We start from the raw sequence: 18,811 nt of genomic DNA, 5'->3' as shown, positions 1-18,811 counted from the left end.
GTAACCATCTCTAAACTCAGATTTATCTTGTGACCATCTGGTATTTTCACTGGGCCACAGTAGGTTGGGAAAGTGGACTTATCAATGTAACTGAATATGACTACATATGTAGTAAATTAAAGTATTTGAATAAATACAGTGATTTGCAGTTTATACTGATGCATCAGCAATCTCATTATTTGATACAGATGTTAAATAATATATCAGTCACGTAGGCCTGTTTTAATAATATTACTCACATAGGAGTTGGAATGCAGAAGTTGTGCTTGTGATGGTGAATGTAGGTATTTATGAGTACAGTCCTTCAGGTACTTTTCTTTTATATACCTCCACTGAGTACTTCTTTCACCACTGACGGTTCATGCAAATATAATGAAATCTATTCCCTTTCACCTTTGCCATCCCTAAAGTTGTGGGTATGAACTAGGACCTTTTCCTTGGGGTGTTTGCATGTTTTCTCCAGGTTCCCTGGTTTCCTCCCACAGTCCAAAAGACATGCAGGTTAGGTCGACTAGCAACTCTAAATTGCCTGTCAGTGTTAATGTTTTTTTTGTCTCTCTTTGTGCCAAATAACAAAGTGGCGACCTGTCCAGGTTATACCCCGCCTCTCACCCAATGTCAGCTGGGATTGGCTCCAGCACTGTGACCCTTAAGGGTAATCGGTATAGATAATAGATGCAGGGATCTCTAAAGATGTGCACAGAAGTGTGTTCTATGCTCTAATTGAATAATTGTCATACTAGAGGGAGGTTTTGGTTTTCTTCTACAATGACACAACACAGGATACAATGTTATACAGGAAGGCTATTTGGTTTGATTTTCCAATTACACACGAGCAAAACACAACAAATAGAAAGTAAGGTAAAAGAATTATGTAGAAACCTCAGGAAAAGCATCAGAGGATCCCCCACACTTCAAGAGAAGACAGGGATATATGTATTAGACATAGAGAATAGACAGAATCATCAGCAGCAATTTATTCTCTGCAGTTATTGTTGTATTTATATTTTTATTTAAATGCCTCCAAACATCTCAGGCAAACTATTAGGAAATGTCTTTAGTTCTGATTATTGCCAAGTGTGAACAGACTTTCTTAACGCTGTCCACTTGTGATCGGATCTTTCAGGACGGATGTTAATACCTGGTCTGAACAGGGCCTTAGAGGTCAGGAAGTCTATAAACTGAGTCTGAGTAACTCTAAATATATAGATAATGGAAAGTATGAGCAGGGCATGCATGTTAATGTGTAATCCCATTACTACCTTCACACTCCAATCTGGTCCTGTGGGCCAGTGACCACGCTCCCTCCTCCGTCCAGACTGTTGACTGGGGAGGATCAATGCTGGCTGTGGCTCAGGGAGGAGATTTCTCCCCTCTGATGGAGCCAGTCAATAGGTAATTTCTCCGGAGACGTGTGGCGGCCGTTACAGTATTGAGCTGCTAAAACTCCCCGGGCTCGACCCCTCTGGTTGGACTTGGTTCACATGTATTGATAGGGCTCACACATTAATGTAGACCCATGCAATCACAGACACACTCACAGTAAAACACAACACACTCTCGACTTGTTTTTAAGCAAGTCTTGATTCAAAATCACACAAGTATCATACATACAATTTTTCATGTCTTCAAATATTGAATTCCATAATATCAAACTGTTATTGTACCTGCCCTCTGGATCAAATCCCTGAAGTGAAGAAGTGTCTTTGGTCATGAAAAGTGAAAAGCTGTTGTATCTTCGTCACAGTGCAGATACACACTGATTACATTGTTATTGACCATTAAAGACCTTGTTGCGTTTTTTCCACTTTTTCTCAAAAGTGCCATGGAAGCAGAAATACCATTGATTATGGCTAATGGTGAGAAAAAAATGACGAAATAAGAGTGATGCACAACAACAAAAAAGATCAAAAGAGCTCTACTCTCCTGCCTATGTTACCCACAATGCAACTTGATCACCAACAGTTTGGTCAGACATATGGGAGTTTTCTGCCAGTTGCAGCTATTGTAGATCTGTTAAACTCAGCCACAACCTACCTTTTCACCTCAAGTGACATTGCTCAAGGCAGTTGATCAGATTTCATACAGCTTCCTCTGGACTTACAAATGCTTTATAGACCATTTAATGTATCCACACAGGAAACAACTGTAGCTGAAGGCATCATGTTTTAGGCGTGTCCATCTGTCCTATCTGTCCAGAGTAGTTTTTTTTAAATTTAGCTCTGTGCTGTACTTTTGTGGCTTTTTGTGGTTTCACAAGCTTCTTGCGCAGGTGATAATAAATGCTTGTGGCTTTTTGACTCTCTCTGGGCAGCAATCTGCAACATAATATGCAAAGCACAGTTTTCTGGTTTGTATCAAGCTTTTCATTCTACAACTTCATCCATTTGACAGAAGTAATCCCTCTTTTATGAATCTGAAAAAGAAGCTATTGTCAAACTGCCCCTACCCCTGACTTTTCCTCTTCCGTTACCATTTCTGGTTCGCATTTCTGGACAGATTGCCATTCAATTTGGTCTAGACATTTATGTCCCTGTTAAGGACCTGAAATGACTTGAACAGTGGTGATAAGAACTTCTAGCCCCATATTTTTCCGAATCGCTTGCCCATCCTTCAGGCTTAGACATAAAATGGAGTGAGGCTGTGAGTGCTGGCACAGACTACCAGTGTATATCACTCTAAGACACAAGTACGAAAGAGGTCAACAGCTGACTATTGTTGTCTTTTGTAACATGTAGTGCTTAGGTTTCACACTTTCTGTCCTTTATATTCAGTCAGTGTCTACAAGGGAGAGGAAGGAATATTTGTTATTTATTGATCATGTTGAAGGTGTCTTGATTAATAAAAAATGTCAGAAAGAAGAAATAACAGAAGATCAGGAAGGACCATGTAGATTCATGTTTCAAGTTTTATTTTACAATGCTTGACAATGCTGTAAATTACACTTGTGTCCAACTGTTCTTTTAAAATATCTGTTGTTTAAAACGATTTGTGATCAGAATAAATCTACTCCAATAAATCTAAGGATAAAAGAAATAAGGCAAAACTTTAGTGTCCTTTTGACCACCTCGTATTTCTCTCCCTATAGCCCCATCTAGACGAGGTGACCTCCAGATTTTGGGTTTTTGTCTTCTTCACTGGTTGTGTGGGTCTCTGCCCTGGGACAGCATTCTCAAGAAGGCAGCTCAGGTCCAGGAGGCTAAGACCAGGTAGGTAGTCTCTTGTGCTGTTTCTAGACCAGAGGTTTAAGGAGCAGAAGAGGCTGTGTGCATTATTTAGGTTAAGGATGTAAGAGCTTGTTTGCAAAGGTTACAATGCATTAGTAGAGATAGTATAGGTTTTTTCAAAAGCTGTTTGTTTTTCCATTATGAATCTTTTTTTTTCATGTTGCAAATTCACCACTAAATTCTACACACTAAACCTTAAAACTAATAATTAGAAAAAATAAATGTACTGACTTTCAGTGTCTTAAGTATTAACACCCTGTAGGACAGTTTGCTTTGGCTTAGATTCAACTGATACTATCTTCTATCTACCCTAAGTTCTGACTTATATAAAGTGTGTCCCCCCCTTCTTCAATGTTTTATCTGTCTTTGCTCCTCCTCAGACTGATGGATAATCTGCCACACTCAGTCCAGCAGCTGTCAGTGAGCAGAGCCAGCACAGGTAAGGCAGGGCAGGGTCCTTTTCTTACTTTTTCCATGAGCTTATTTATCTGCAGTACTCCAGTACAACTGCTGACAACTGAGATTAAAATACAGGACAAGGTACAATTCAAATCAAATAGACTGTACTTTATTAGTATCTTTGCCCTAAAGTGCAGAGCTTTAACGCAAACTGAGTCACTGTTCTAGAAAGTTATATTGTGACCATAACTTTTCCTGCTGTTTGAATGGAAAAAAACTCAAATCTGGACTTCAGATTTAAATGAACATTCCATTTATTTGTCATTATTCAGGCAGACTGTTGGTTGCTTAAAGCTACGGTTGGTGATGCAACTGAAACACCCCACCCCCTCCATAGTGCCCCACCAAAACAAATAATCGCTCACTGTCTGAAAACTGCTAGAAGCCACATTTTCTGAGACCTGCTCACATTTGGACTGATTGAAATGATTGGTTGTGTTTATTACAGTCCATGCGAGGGCCACAGATACCGTTTTTCAGAAACAACTTACTACGTTTAAACAAAAGCCGAAAAAGTTTAATTTCTCACATATCAGTTTTCATTGAGGGCAGTAAAATGATTTTTTTTTTTATCTTGTGATGCTTCTACTTGAGTTTAAATGCTGTTGTTCTCAGCTGCCAAACAAAATTAGTCTACGTTATGACCCACTGGGAATTTATTTGTCGCCTTAAAATAATGAATAAAAAAAACCAACTGCTACTCAGCAACTGCTATTTTCAGATTTTATCTTATATTCATTAGCTAATGGAGTATTGTTTAGTACTTGTAGTCTTCCCAATCAAACTACAATCTGGTGTAAAAAAAAACAAAACAATGCTATTCATACAGAATAATTTCAAGCTCGGTTTTTCAGTTTTAGCTTTTTCGGTTCCCTTGTTATTTTACAAGACCATGTGACTGTCTTCACTGGGTTTATCTGGGGTTATTACTGCATGTAATGGGGAAAGAAAATCAGTCAATCATATGAAGCAATTTCCGACACTTGTTTTGTAGGAAGGTATCTTTGTTTCAGCACTGATATGATATTCTTTATCTTTATGAACACTTATCTGCACATTAGCACACTCTGAGGATTGAGGATTGCTGACATATACCAGGATTTATTTCCGGTTATTTGACCCTTTTTGATCCCTGAAAATAGCCTAAGCATGTGTGAAGTGAAGAGGACCTTTAAAAAAGATTATATTCAGTGATGGGACTAAATATTCTCATTTGGTCCAAAGTCGCAGAAGCAGCAATAAGAATAAAACGCTCACTCCTTCAGTTCCCAGAGGCTCCAGACAAACTTTATACCAATTAAACAGCCGTCCCATCAGCATGCCTTTCAAAGTTTGTTGTGTGTTATCTGCTCTTTATGAGGAGAGGTCACACCTGCGTGAGGGTTGTGTGATGTATGCTTTGTGACAGGTGCTTGCTGCCCGCCACAGATAAGACACAGTTTATGCATCAACTACGTGTGTGTATGTTGGAGAGAGATATAAGTTCAACTGCAGTATGTGTCATAGACGTCGTCTGGCCAGTGTGTGATGTATCGGCGCTGACTGCGTATGACACTTCCACACGTGGACACAATGCATATCCATAGCTGTGTGCATGCCTGATCTGCTCTCTGTGTGGACATACATTTCCAGGCTGATGTATATCTGGACAATGACACTTTCAGGTGCATCTTGCCTTTGCTGCTGCATGACTCAAGACTCCCAGAAATCATTCCATACTGAGTATTCAAGTATAGTCTAAAAAAGTACCATGCAGTTCGTAAAATCAAACTATCGAACGAGGAATGGATCACAAAGAAGTTGGAATGGTTCCCAAAATAGTGTAATATTTGGATGTGCTGTAAATCGTGGACTTGTTGTCTGACCCCATTCTGTTCCTGTCCTTAGATGAGGTGGCTGCATTCCTCCTTTATGTTAAAACTCTGGGCTACCAGGATCAACCAGACTACCAGCATGCCAAAGACCTGTTGGCCAGTGCTGTCAGGGGAAGACTTGACTTCTCCATGCCTGAAGGTCCAGCAACGGCATCATCCACAAGGGTCGTAGATCCTGGCACCAGGGAAAAGGTGAGAGGAACCGACTTATGTGATCTCAGTCTGTTCAACAGCAATCACTGTTCTTTGATTCCTGTAGGCCTGGAATATTTTTCAGAAAGATCCTTTAAGGGGCTTTTCACAGCTAACAGGTTTCATTCTGTTAAAATGGAGCCTAGTGTGTCTTGTTAGCACTGTTCATTTGGTGAACTCAAGCACGGGACAAAACTATATCCTTTGCAAGATGCGTCCACTTCCAAGTGGAATCTGGTTGTTCATTTGTCATCTGAAGGTCCTTCACCAAGGAGGTGACCAATGTTCACTTTAACAGAGCGTCAGAAGATGGAAGAATTTACTAGAAGGTCGACTCAGCAGCTCTCCATTAATCAGGCTTTTTTGGTAGAGAACTGAGACAGAGGTCTCTTTGAGTAATAGGCATATGACAGTCCACTTGGTTTGCCATCTGCCATCTTGCAGTCAGTTGAAAGTCACCCAGTTCACACCCTGATACCCCTGATGTGTGTCCTAGGAAATAGTCATGTTCAACATCAGCTAGAAGCCAGGGATGATTACTGTGTGCACATCAGCCCTTACAGCGGATAGCTGTGGAAAACAAAAGAAAACACTGACAGCTTAACAGACTTCTCCTTTTAATGCACTCCTTATTTGTTCACTTACTTTCCGGTGTTTGTAGACTGGTGCAAAGAAGAGACAGATCAGTGCTTGGCAAATGGGTAATTCCCAATAAAACTGGGCTATTAAACTATCGACTGTGTTCGAATCAAAATTATAGTTCCGCTACCTGCAGTCGTGAAGCAGATAAAAAAAACCACTTAAAATAAAATACATGACCTGACGATTTCCTTTAAATGTTTTTGAATGTAGGAGTGGTTGACTGTAACTGATAAGTATAAATAAATTAAATCCACAGTAGTTTTTACACTGACTTCCATTTGGAAATGTAATTGTGTGTAATGCAGAGTACAGGGAGAATCTGTTCATGTGTCTGTATTTCACTGTGTGTGTGTGTGTGTGTGTGTGTACTTTTGCTACAGAAAGTAAACTTGAAGGTTTGAGCCATTTGATCACTGGTGTTTATCATGAAGAGTATTTTACATAATTCCTTTTTGCTCTCGGTGAACAATCAGAAACTTCAGTGTTGGTCACAAATATTCCTGTTTCCTTTATTGAGTCTCTTAACCCCAGAGTGGGGAAGCGTGCCAGCAGTGAAGGTGGAGGGTTGACCTCCTCCACCCCGTGCCCCCCCACCTCCACTCAGAATGTCAACCACAGGTGGTCAGGTCTGAAGCTGGAGGAGCACCGCGATTCTCCTGAAATTCACCAGGATCACTTCTTGACCCCTTGGGCTCAGAGAGCGCCCTCTCAACGGCCCAATTTGAAGCAGTTGATGACACACACTTTACACAGCACACGATGTCTCCAATTATGCTCCTGATTTCCTCTCCTCTCCTCGTGTCATTTAATTTCCCTGCTAAAGTGCTGGCCAGTTTGATCCCTAGTTAAACAGAAGTGGCCATTTTCAGGCAGTTTAGTGAGGAGAGTAAATGTCAGCCGAGATAAAGGCCGTTCAGTGGGCATGTTCACTGAATCATTTGCTGCTAGTGTCGTAGGAATATATTATTTCAGATCTGATGATGGTCATTAAGAGTTTTATTCAAGAGAAATTGGTCTAAGACAGGTATAAAAGAAAAAAAAACATAGTTAATAACTAACCACAGTTATTAAAGTTCTCACTTTTTTGGAAGATATCCCATGACAGAGTATAAAAGACATGTTAACAAGGTGGCCGCACATAAACACCCCTCAGCTATAAATCATTCCACATGTATTCATCAGCAGAAAGCAGGACGATCCAGAGGAGCCTCCAAAGCCAAGCCCGTGGTTACAGGGATGGATGAAGAGGAACAGGAGGGAATGAAGTCCAAACCAGTGCCGGCTCAATCCAGAAGAGGACCAGTCGTCTCTAAAACTCAGTCACAGGTAAGAACTGAAACCACCAAGTAATGAAAAGCATCAGATGGGTGACTCGAGTTTTCCTTTCACACATGCACAGCTAGAGATTCTTTTTTTGCTGCTTGTCCACAGAAGGACGAGGTTTTGCCTGCTGTCAGAAGATCACTGAGGCCAAGGACTGAACCTGTAAACACTTATAAAGATGATAGTGAAGATGAGGATGAAGAGGATGAAGAGGTTTCCAGACCCAGACCCATTCCTGCATGCTATCTCCGAGGCCCTCCTATAGGCCCCAGAACTCAGTCTAAAAAGGTGTGAGGCTAACGTGGAGGAGCAGCAAGGCACTTTTTTCCCCCAATGGGGACAATGTTGTTCTCAGGAAAGAAATAAAAGCATACAACAGTATTTCTTTCACAACTTTATTTAAACATATTCACATAACATAGTAGAACAGATCCTGTCAGTTCTCAAAGAGCAAACACTGACTCATCCTCTCTGACAGAACACTGAACTCAAAAGGACCTCCAGGAAAGGAGACAGCCCGACTGTGACCTCGGCGAGACGGGAGCGAGGAGTCCACTCCCAAATGAAACAACCCATATTCCCTGGCTGTGACAGTAAGAGCCAAACACACGGTGCCTGCAGGCGGGGGTGGGATGAAAGGTTGCACAGCCACCGAGCAGGATGCAGCCGTCAGCAGCGGTGGGACAGTGATCCCTGTTCTGAACACAGGTGTGGTGACTGGGGAACGTCTACTCTCACAGGCGCAGGATGGGCAGCAGGTCCCACACAGACGATAGGCACCTACTGGTTTGTCTTTGTGGGCGTCTCCCTTTTCTTGGGTGCGTTTGTTTTTGCGGTTTGCCAAAGTGCATTAAACCCCTTTTGATGAAGAGCACGAGGGGTCTTTGCTTCCGTCTTCTCCTCAGAGTGGAGACGGAGCTGACAGGAAGCCTCTTCTCAGGACGACGGAGCCGACATTTTCACAGTAATAGGCTGCAATGGAAGGAGAAACTTCAGTTCATTGTATTCTGTTTATTAGACAGCCTTTATAGCTATGAGTACTATGAAGGATGACTTTATATCAAATGAAAAAAGAAAATGGGCTCTTGAATGTGATTGGACTGTAGATGAAGAACAGCCAAACCCTCCCAATCATCTGCACAGATAAAACTGTCTTTGACTTTGAATCAATGATATGCTGCATTCAGTATCACATACTTTGCTCGCTCCTTTATCACAGAGGTAGCTGCGGTAGGAGTGACTGAATGTAGCGGATTGTTGTCAACACACTCGTCTCCTTTCAGAGCGGAGAAGGCTATGTGTTGTATAGAGCGGCGCTAATTAAGTATGCTGAATATGTATTGAGAGTGTGGAGTGAAGGCCTTTATTACGCACACGTACCTTGCTGCAGTAAGGACACTCTCCAAAAACGGTGCTGAAGCTCTGCCTGCTGGAGGGCAGCGCTCGCAGCCACTGAGGGAGGAGAGACAAAAAACAAACCATCACCACCTTGAATCGAATGTGTCGGTGTCATGTGACAATATCCCTACTTTCAATGTACACATTCAAGATTGTCTGCCACTCTGAAGAACTTTAAGGGCTTTCAGGTGGAACTTTCCAATGTCCGCCTGTCACGTTTTCTCTGCTTTTAACAAGAGATCATTGAATACAGCATAAATAAGCATATACATGCAAAGTAAATCCCTGCTCAGGCAGATGGATGGAGGACGGGGACAAGCTGACTAGAAGCATCATCAGTCTCTTTACCTCTGAGTGTGAAGCCAAAGGCCTTGTACATGTGTGTGTGTGCTCTCTGACTCAGCCAGAGATCAGATGTCAGTATCTGATCTCAGGCCACATCCACACGGCTGCGTTTTTAGATACTGTTACATTCAAAACTGCCATTTTACTGAGACGTCTTCAAGATCACAGGACTTTCTCTCTTGTGACTGTGACATTAAAGAAAATAACATGTTCCCAATTTTAAACCAAGGTCTGTGTGTTAATTCTTCATTTATCTCTCTATTAATTTGATCAATATCATAGTATTTTTAAATCTGTGTTTTTTCTTCCTAACCATAAAACTGTTAAACTGCTTGATGACTTTAATAATAATGCTTTCTGGAATTTGTAACTCCCTCCCTGTGACAATACATTTTGAAGGTTATCACTCGGAGTTACCTCCATAGCTGCGAGTTTTCACTGGACATGCCTAAATATGTGGAATCAACCAGAGCTTTGACTTGTGATTCACTGGCTTTTTAAATGATGCACTTTAGTCACAGTGCAAGTAACCACCAGTTTTAAATTTGTGATTTGCAGCATTAAAACTTAAAAATGTCTGAGTGAACAGAGAGACATGTGTAAATCTGTTCCTCTGAATCTGTTGAGCCACTTCAATCTAAAGCATTTCACAATGTAAACACAGGCAGTGTACTTCAGGGAGGTCGAGTGGTTTATTAAATGTAAATGTAAGTGTGAGTTTGTTTTATTCACCTGTGCATTAATGAAGAGGTGTGTATGAAGTGTGTCCCTGGGTTACTGTAGAAGTACTTAAAGTAGTTTGGAATAAGTGGAAACTTTTCCTTTTCACTTACCCAACAGACATCATTTGGACACTTGTAGCTTCAGGTATGTTCTGGTTTTTAATGTAATTTTCACCTTTCCAGTTTAAGTCATTATTCTAAAACATTTTGACGACATGTCAGGTCATATGTATTGAATTAATTCCATTTGACCTCGTATACACTGTTGCTTTGGACAGATCCGTTAAAAAAGGAGGAATTATTTGAATAGAACAAATACATTTCTATTCAAATGAATTATGCAAATTCAGTGCTCATTTCAAGATCATGAAAATTCATGACAAATATATGTTCACATGCTGACAGTCGATTCAAATCAAAATAATTGTCAGGCTCAAGGTTTCTAACTCGTGTAATATTAATATTTGAAGTGCAAAATGGATTCGGAGTAAAAGATAGTTCTTCATATCCACCAGAGTGAAGGTGGATGACGGTTGGTTAATATCTAACACTGACACATTATGTGAAGATCAAATATACTACAAGTAAACTACTGAAGTGAAGTGAATGACTGTTTGTAAAGATGGATGATATATACTGGCTCTCAATGCATGTTGAAGTGATCAGGTTTCTGATAAGTTTAGTTGTAATTAGTTATTTGATGCTATGAAAACTGGGTGAGACGTCGTGATTGACAGGTGAGGCTGACTTGTGATTGGTCAGGCTTGTGTTATCGGCCTCCACACCACGATCACTACTGCGCAGACTCTGGCTTCAAATGACGTCAAAAGCGTAAGATGGCAGCGCCGATATTGTCCAAACACATCATCCATCTTCATAAAGAATGCAATCATGTGTGTGTGATCCATACCTCATACAAACAGGCCTGGTGGAAGGGTTGGCCACAGCGAGGGTCGTTACACACCTGATCAGGGATCGCAGCTTCAAGACGATAGGAATAACAAATCCCACACTCAGTGCTGAAATCCTACACACACACACACACACACACACACACACACACACACACACACACACACAATGAAAGCAAGGAAATGGAAATATTCAGTACGCTTGTTCACATAAACTACAGCTACAGATGCTGTAGCCTTGTGCTGGACCTCTGAAACCAGTTAGCAACAAATAATGATCTAGTTAAATCTAGTTCTGACATCACCTTCTAACACACACACACACACACACACACGTGCGCATGCACGCACACACAAGCACACACTCTCTCTCACACATGCACACACTTTCTGCTCTTGTTTGCATTTTAGCGTAATGAGTAGCTCCTGTTTTTCTGGAGTTATCCATTAAGACAGAGGATGGCAGGTTTAAAAAAAAAAAAAAATCAACATCTGGTCAACTCAACTTTTTTGCACTCCTCTGAATGTTAATGAAGCTGAGGCATTAATCACTGCGGTGACAGCGGATAAACACAACGCCCTTTCAACCCATCCGCAGAGAGGGGAGGGGAAAAGAACATGCGTTTAAAAAAAGAGAGATAAATGGTTTTGCATAATTAAAGCGATTTGATAGTGAAGAGAATCCTGCCATCTTTGTTATTCTAATGATATTATCTGTTAACAACCCAATTAAAGGAGAATGTGTGTGCCCATCTCTTGGAAGAACAAAACACAGAGAAATATGGAAATGGTCAGAAAAATACGTCCGCCCCCTTATAACTTAAAGCTCAAACAGACACACAGACAAGAGTATGCATTCATAGATGTTAATACACACACAACACACACACACACACAGCTCCTTAAGGTAATCGTGGAGGGAGGGGGCAACTGTGTGACATACAGACTTTTCGTGGGTGGCAGGTGACGGGAATTCAATCTCCAAAACATCCCGGAGGTTGCGCAAGACGCTGGAGTCCGGGTTCCTGCCAGCAGACCACAGACAGCTCCTTCACACACTAATTAACCACATGCAAATAAGCCTGCAAAAACACTGGGGGATGATTAGGAGGCTTTTACCAATGGTATTTGAAAAAAAATCTGCTGCTTCAAACTGAACAGTGGGGGAGGAAGATTCTCCTCAGATTTGTCATGCAGGGAGGTAAAACACATAATCACTCCTCATTTTGTAATACGGTACAGATTTGAAATCCTGTGAATTTGAAGCCTAATTATGTTTTTAATCACTGACTGATAATCAGATGGTTCTATGCTTGGAAAGTAGTGGACCTGGTGTGCAGGTTGTGACTTTGACAGTGATAAAGCCACTGCTCGTCGAGCTGGAAGATATGTTCATGAAAACCCAGGTAAAGACCAAAACCAACAATTAATGTATCCTATTAACAAGTATAGTGTGTATATCTGCTATAGAGCCACTCTGTTGCACTGGGTGTCGTGTTCCCACACAGTGTATTTTATTTTTAGTATCACTAAACCTACCTGCTAAATATTCACTAGCTCAACAAATTTGCTAGTGAGTATTTACAGCAGCAGGCAGCTGAAAAGCAGCAGCAAATGCACTTTGACCTCCTCTTTTAGTGACATTTGCTGGAAACCACAGAGGCCAGATGTTTTTAAATTACTGGGAATTTTTTCATGAAACGAACATATTTGTGTCATGTGTTTAAAGCGACATTATTCCGGGTTTTTGGCTTCTTGGGCATTAAAACTCAACATCACTCACAGGTTAGAAAATTGGCTAGCGATGAAGAAAACATATTTACACATCCAGCAGACACAGAGCAACATTAGCATCTGTTTGGAGTTTGTGCACCACCCGAGGAATAAGCGTTGAAGATTGACCTGCTTTTTGGCTCCGTTTTTGTTCTCCACCATCACAAAATCTGATTGTCCCAGTATGTTCACCTGCGGTTCTCTAACTCGGCCTATCTTCCGTTTGGTGCAGAGCGAGTGTCAATCAATCAATCAATCAATCAATCAAATTTTATTTGTATAATCCATATTAACAAATCACAATTTGCCTCATAGGGTTTAACAAGATGAAACATCCTCTGCCCTTAACCCTCGACTAGAGTGAAGAGAAAATACCAACAGGAAGGGATCACTCGCAAGTGAGGGATCACTCACCCAGGACAGACTGAAGTGCATTAGATGTCGGGTGTAGCAGAGCACATCAGCAAATTAACAAAATGATGAGAAAAGACAGCGTCTAACATGACCAAGGTGTTTCAATGACAGCTGTATGTTGTGTGTACATTTTTAAAAACTGAATCAGCTGGCTTGCTGGAAAACAGAACCCAAAAAGTAACTCAACAGGCCCATAAACCTTCAGTGAGATGAAAGATGCCAAAGGAGTGTGTATGTGGGTCTGTCACTACAAACAATCACTTGTTTTGATCTGGCTCATTATCAATATAAACATCTTTCTAAGTCCAGCTTTAAAATCCTACATCTTTAACAGGAGCCGATAGGTTTGGAGCTGAGTGACCCTAAGAGGTCAGACTCTGTAAGAAGACTGACAAATACATTGTTGGTTTTGGTCTTTGGTCCTGAAAAATCACATAAAATAAGCTGAAGTAAATATCGATTACACAAGAGTAAAACACATCATTTAAGAATCAACTTTGTTAACCTTTTTAGTTACTATTTGACAAGTAAAAGCTTGGTTGATGCAGAGGACCTTAGAGGACCTTACCATAGGTGCATGTTGGAGTTCAGTTTATTCCTCAGAGGAGTCACCACTGCAGCAACACAAAAAACAACAGTATATGAAGTTATAAGATGTAAATTGAATATGTCTTTTTTTTCTACAAACAGTTGCACATACACTATTGTAAACAGTATAACGCTCAGAAAAACATCCTCTACATGCCCTCAAACGCTGTTTTTCAGTTCAACGCAGACGGTGGCGTCACCGCTGTCCCATATGAACCATCACTGCTTCCTCTGTTCCACAGGGAACTTTGTCTCTGTGCACTTCTCATCACCTTCACTACTTGTTATTCTTACATGCAAAAAGCAATATTTCTGCGTGACCCCTCGTATTTGAGGGTCGCAGCCTGCCTCCCATCTTGGCTGAAGTGTGTACTTGTTTAATATGTTTTGAGTTGCATTGCTAGGCAACAGGCTACGAACTGCATGACCTTGAGTTTACAGAAACAATGGCCGACAATTGACAGGGACTTAAATAGAAACGTGAAGCTCTCTGGCTCCATGTCGGCGCGGTGAGAATGAAAATGTGCCTCGTTCTGAAAGCTGAAAGTCCTGTGACATGACGGCCGACAGAATCACTATTCCTTTTCCTTCCTACCTGATGGCTTCTCACTGACCTGATCTGAATAACAACAGCTCAGACTGGATTTGTACTTTATTACCTGAGTTGATCCTCAGCTGGATTAAGTCAGATAACAGTGGTATGGGCCTTATGAAGAGGCACAGTATACAATTGTTCCCATTAATGTGAACACAAGTAGTCGGTTAGTTGATCAGCAATAAATGTATGATTAAATATTCAGATTAATTGTTTAACCAATCGACAAAACACAGAAAACATCACTTTTCTCCCAACAGCATATACGAGTATTTTTGGGAGATTTATTTGAATAAAGAAAGCTATTTGAAGATCTCCTTTCGTGCCCAGAGGAATTTTGCTAAGGATTTTTCATTGTTTAATTACATTTTTTAGACTACATTGATTAAGTTTTACGTGATCCTGCTAAAACGGACAACATAACCTCTGCTACTTCACACTTTAATCTGTCAGCTCTCCTTCTGAAGCCGAACCCAGAGTCCACAATGATGGAAGCTACAATGTTAGGTGTGCTGAATGACCATAATGCACGAAGCCATCTACTGTGGATACTCACTTGTTTGAGCAGGCATTTCCACTGTCCATCCATCAGTAAAGTCAATGAAAATAAAACGACACACAAATTTCATGAACACCTGATGAGCGTATAATATTAAGGAAAGGATTTCCATGCTTTAATACAGTATGTCAGTTTAGGGTGTGTAATGGAGCAGATATGCTTCTTATGCTCTCGCACCGCCTGAGAACACACTTTGAAGCGTTGCCATGTCTTTGGGGTCCTACGCACCGTGTTCAGCTCCCAGCAGGCAGCACTCTGGCAGCATCTTGGGGTGTCTGGGATCTACCTCCACTTTAATGGAGACATTGTTTCCTGCAAACACAGACAGGAATGTACCCAAATCAATGACAATTCAAATGTTCATCATACCAAAAAATCATTAGTTTTACTGTGTGTGTAGTTTTTCCTGTTGATCAGTTGCATAATTTACATTACCCTGTGAAATCTAGTAAGACACTATGTAGTAGGGTTATATATTATTATATATCAAGTGACCGGACGACAGGAAGTTCACAGTACCAATGGCGATCCGCCTCATGGTGTCGGACCTGCTGGGTTTTTCCGGCTCCAGAATCCAGGTGTTGTCGTCGATCTCGTCCAAGACGTCCCAGAACTCTGTCAGGGACTCCAAAACCAGCAGGAACTGGTTGTGGAGCTGCTCCAGAGTAGTCTAGCAAACCAGCGCAGACGGAAAAGAGAGGTGAGTTACAACACTAGAGCAACAGCAGTGAGGTGTCTGTAATAATCTACTTCTTGTTCAGTGTGACTGAAGGCTGCTCTGTCCTGTTACTGTCATTTCCAGCTTCTCTCACCAAGGTTTACAAATATGTCGACCAACACCTGCCAAGTTCATGAATTAATGCCTTTTATCATGGAAGATCAATCTGCACACAAACACAGTTGTACTCAATGACAGATAGTGCTGGAACTATTTCTTAGCAAACTATCACAGTGAGGTTATTTACACCTGCAGAAAAGACCTGAAATAAAACCTGTGCTCACTGACCATATCCAAGCTATAGATACTAGAGCCTGATGGATGAGTGATCAGTTGGCCGGTGTGAGCCTTTCACAGACCTATTACTATCAGCTGATATGAAAAATGTACATTTACAGAACAAGATGTACATTGATGATCAAATTATTTACAGAAAATGTTTTTTCTGAATTCAAGTTTTACATATCTGGTTGTATGTCTTACTTTTATTTGTAGAAAGTTATAGTTTCTGATTGAACTGTAAAATATCAGCCTCAAACACATTTCTCTGTCATAAGGGTCTGATAAGGAATATCTTAGGAATTATTGCAAATAATAAATACATATAACATTTTGTACATTCGGTTTAGCCCCCCCACAATCCCTGTCAGTCGTTCTGTAATAGATACAGTACATGTTGGATATAAGCAAAGTTATATCAAAACAAACTGTCAAAAAAGAAGAAAATAATTAACCATGTCGAAATGTGAACCCACAGTGAAAATGAAAACTCCATTTGTTGATTTAAAAGAAAATTACTTCTACTCTTATGACAGATTAACTGTTCAAATCACTTATCAAGCAAACGTGTTCTTGTTCCAGCCTCTAAAATGTGACGAGTTACTGCTTTTCTTTGTCTTGAATACAAAACAAATTGAATATGTGTTGCTGTTGGATGACACCGTGTAATTTAAATAGATCAACCTGTGCACTAAGAAAATCTGACATTTTAAGGACTCCACAATTAATTTATTAATAAAAAAGGAACCATTAGATGGACGGATAATTAAAATAACTGTTGAGCACAGCCCTGCAGTTAAGGGTGAATAAAACAGTAAATTGTAATTAGGTTTATGTTCGAGAGCGTGCACTTACCAGAGTTGTTTCACTTTACTATCACTTTGTGATTACAAAAGAGAAGAGAGTTTATTTCTTGATAGTGTAGAGGGCTTCTGCCGTCTAATTTGAGGCAAGTGAAAGTGGATGAACTGAAAGTGCAGCGCGACCAGTTGGTTAAAAGTGAAACAACTTAAAGTGCACACATGCGCACACACCTAGAGAAAGGCAGGCTGATGGAGGTGTGGGAGAGCAATACAGATGGAATGAGAAGGAAAAAAATTAGGGGGGTGAAAAAAATGAACCAAAAATTATGGGTCATTGTGCCAGCACAGTGCACACAATTAAGCATCGTCCAGGTGCTGAGAGCCTCAGCAATTACAGCCCAATTAATGCCAGTGGCATGATTACGGTTACTGCTAAGGATAAGTACGCTCGGCCCCGTTCAGAAAGAAAGAGAAAAAAACTGAAGAAGAGCTGGTAATTGAATTCCTGCTGTATCTGAGAGAGGAACATGGGTGAGGGTGGGAGGCTGTAAGAAAGTATGAAAGACACAGAGTCTGAGCTGAGATTGGCTCCTTGGCCGTCTCAATCAGTTCTTTTTATCTATTTATGATATCTAAGACTGACCTCAATTTAGCTCTTAAAAGCAGCTGGGCTGAAATAATCCACTCCTCTTTACATGGACGATATTAGACTTCACTCTTTTTAACCTATTTTCAGTAAATCCTTCTCTCACTGAGCAGCCTCTCCTTTACAAAGGAATTTAGCATCTTTTATTGAATTGCACATGATGTGGAATTGTATTGGTAGCAGCGGTGAGTTATAAGTCAGAATAAGCATGGCAATATTATCGCATTCTATAGAAAAAACAAGAACAAAACATCACCAGGTAGAGTGATTATTAGTTCTGTTTGTCTGCTCAAGTATAACCTGCCTCAAATTTGGAATGTGTAGTTAAATATTTTAAACTCGCTAAAGATTTCTACAGAATGTACCTTACTTTGGTCACCTGACGACACATGAGAACAATTTGCTGAAGAAGGCTGTGTGGAACAGTCGAAAGCTCTGGTAAAAGCTGAGGAACTCACCTAAACCAACTTAACTGGTCCACATCTGGACATGACTAAACATCTGTAAGAATTGAAGGAGGGGATAAAATGCACCGCTCACAGCACAAACATCTTGATCGATAAAAAACCTATTGAGACACTGTTCATGAAAAAACAAATCATGGATAACATTTGAAATGTCAACTTTTGGATCACCTGCTAAAAGGTGCATTAACACACAGATGCAACATGGTGTAATAGGCGTGCTAAATGATTTGTAATTTTGGCCACAATGGTCTAATAATATTCAAAATATGAGAGGGAGCGAAACTTCAGTATGAATGATTTGACCAAAGAGGAGATGCATTTCTTCTGTCATATGGTTTATATTGTCAGATGCTCAACCATTTCTCCTTAGACATATCACTAATTTCATATTGTCCAAGAGTAAAACAAAAATTTAAAAAACATACATATTCAAAGTAAATTACTGGAAAAACTGCCTATGGCCAACCTTTAAAATCAATTCAACAAAAAGATAATTTAACCCAACAATGCTGTCAACATGTTGACTTTCTGACTTATTCAGTACTTGTTACATAATTAAGAGCACTTTGTACTCATGGGATGACAATTTTAAATTCCTGCCAAATTACTGCTTCAGTATGTGTATCCAGGATCACACACACAGACAGAAGTATATTTATTTAACAAAAAATATTCTTTTCTTTTTAATTTCTTTTATTATTCTAATTGCATGATTCTAATGACCGTTGCCCCTGTTTGTTTGTCAGCAGGATTACCCAGCTGACTTCCACAAAGCTTGGTTGAAGGATGGGACATGGGCCAAAAAAGAACCCATTAAATCTTGGCACGGATTCAAACAATATCCAGGATATTTTTCCAATTTCTTTAACATTTTTA

At 40.4% G+C, this 18,811-nt stretch overlaps 2 protein-coding genes across 6 annotated transcripts in view; one reads left to right on the top strand and one right to left on the bottom strand.

The window, feature by feature from the left end:
• Positions 1-9,774, top strand: part of vrk2 (VRK serine/threonine kinase 2) — a 21,271-nt gene extending 11,497 nt beyond the window's left edge. For 2 of the 4 annotated variants that reach the window (XM_034608503.1, XM_034608502.1), the window contains exons 9-14: positions 3,089-3,209; positions 3,608-3,666; positions 5,574-5,752; positions 7,577-7,720; positions 7,826-8,005; positions 8,196-8,616. In XM_034608503.1, the coding sequence (XP_034464394.1) occupies positions 3,089-3,209; positions 3,608-3,666; positions 5,574-5,752; positions 7,577-7,720; positions 7,826-8,005; positions 8,196-8,582 (1,070 nt within the window). In that variant the 3' untranslated portion in view covers positions 8,583-8,616. Of the gene's footprint in view, positions 1-3,088; positions 3,210-3,607; positions 3,667-5,573; positions 5,753-7,576; positions 7,721-7,825; positions 8,006-8,195 lie in introns of all 4 variants that reach the window. The other 2 variants (XM_034608504.1, XM_034608505.1) reach the window with 2 other exon arrangements.
• Positions 8,099-18,811, bottom strand: part of fancl (FA complementation group L) — a 26,040-nt gene continuing 15,327 nt past the window's right edge. For both annotated transcript variants that reach the window (XM_034608506.1, XM_034608507.1), the window contains 7 exons: positions 15,542-15,692; positions 15,251-15,334; positions 13,849-13,894; positions 12,037-12,118; positions 11,093-11,209; positions 9,098-9,169; positions 8,099-8,689 (listed from right to left, as the gene is read on the bottom strand). In XM_034608506.1, the coding sequence (XP_034464397.1) occupies positions 8,654-8,689; positions 9,098-9,169; positions 11,093-11,209; positions 12,037-12,118; positions 13,849-13,894; positions 15,251-15,334; positions 15,542-15,692 (588 nt within the window). In that variant the 3' untranslated portion in view covers positions 8,099-8,653. The remainder of the gene's footprint in view (positions 8,690-9,097; positions 9,170-11,092; positions 11,210-12,036; positions 12,119-13,848; positions 13,895-15,250; positions 15,335-15,541; positions 15,693-18,811) is intronic.

The sequence above is a fragment of the Hippoglossus hippoglossus genome, chromosome 15 (genome assembly GCF_009819705.1).
Source record: "Hippoglossus hippoglossus isolate fHipHip1 chromosome 15, fHipHip1.pri, whole genome shotgun sequence".
Classification (NCBI taxonomy): domain Eukaryota; kingdom Metazoa; phylum Chordata; class Actinopteri; order Pleuronectiformes; family Pleuronectidae; genus Hippoglossus; species Hippoglossus hippoglossus.
The sequence above is the reverse complement of the archived record's forward strand: the minus strand, read 5'-3'. Positions and strand labels throughout refer to the sequence as shown.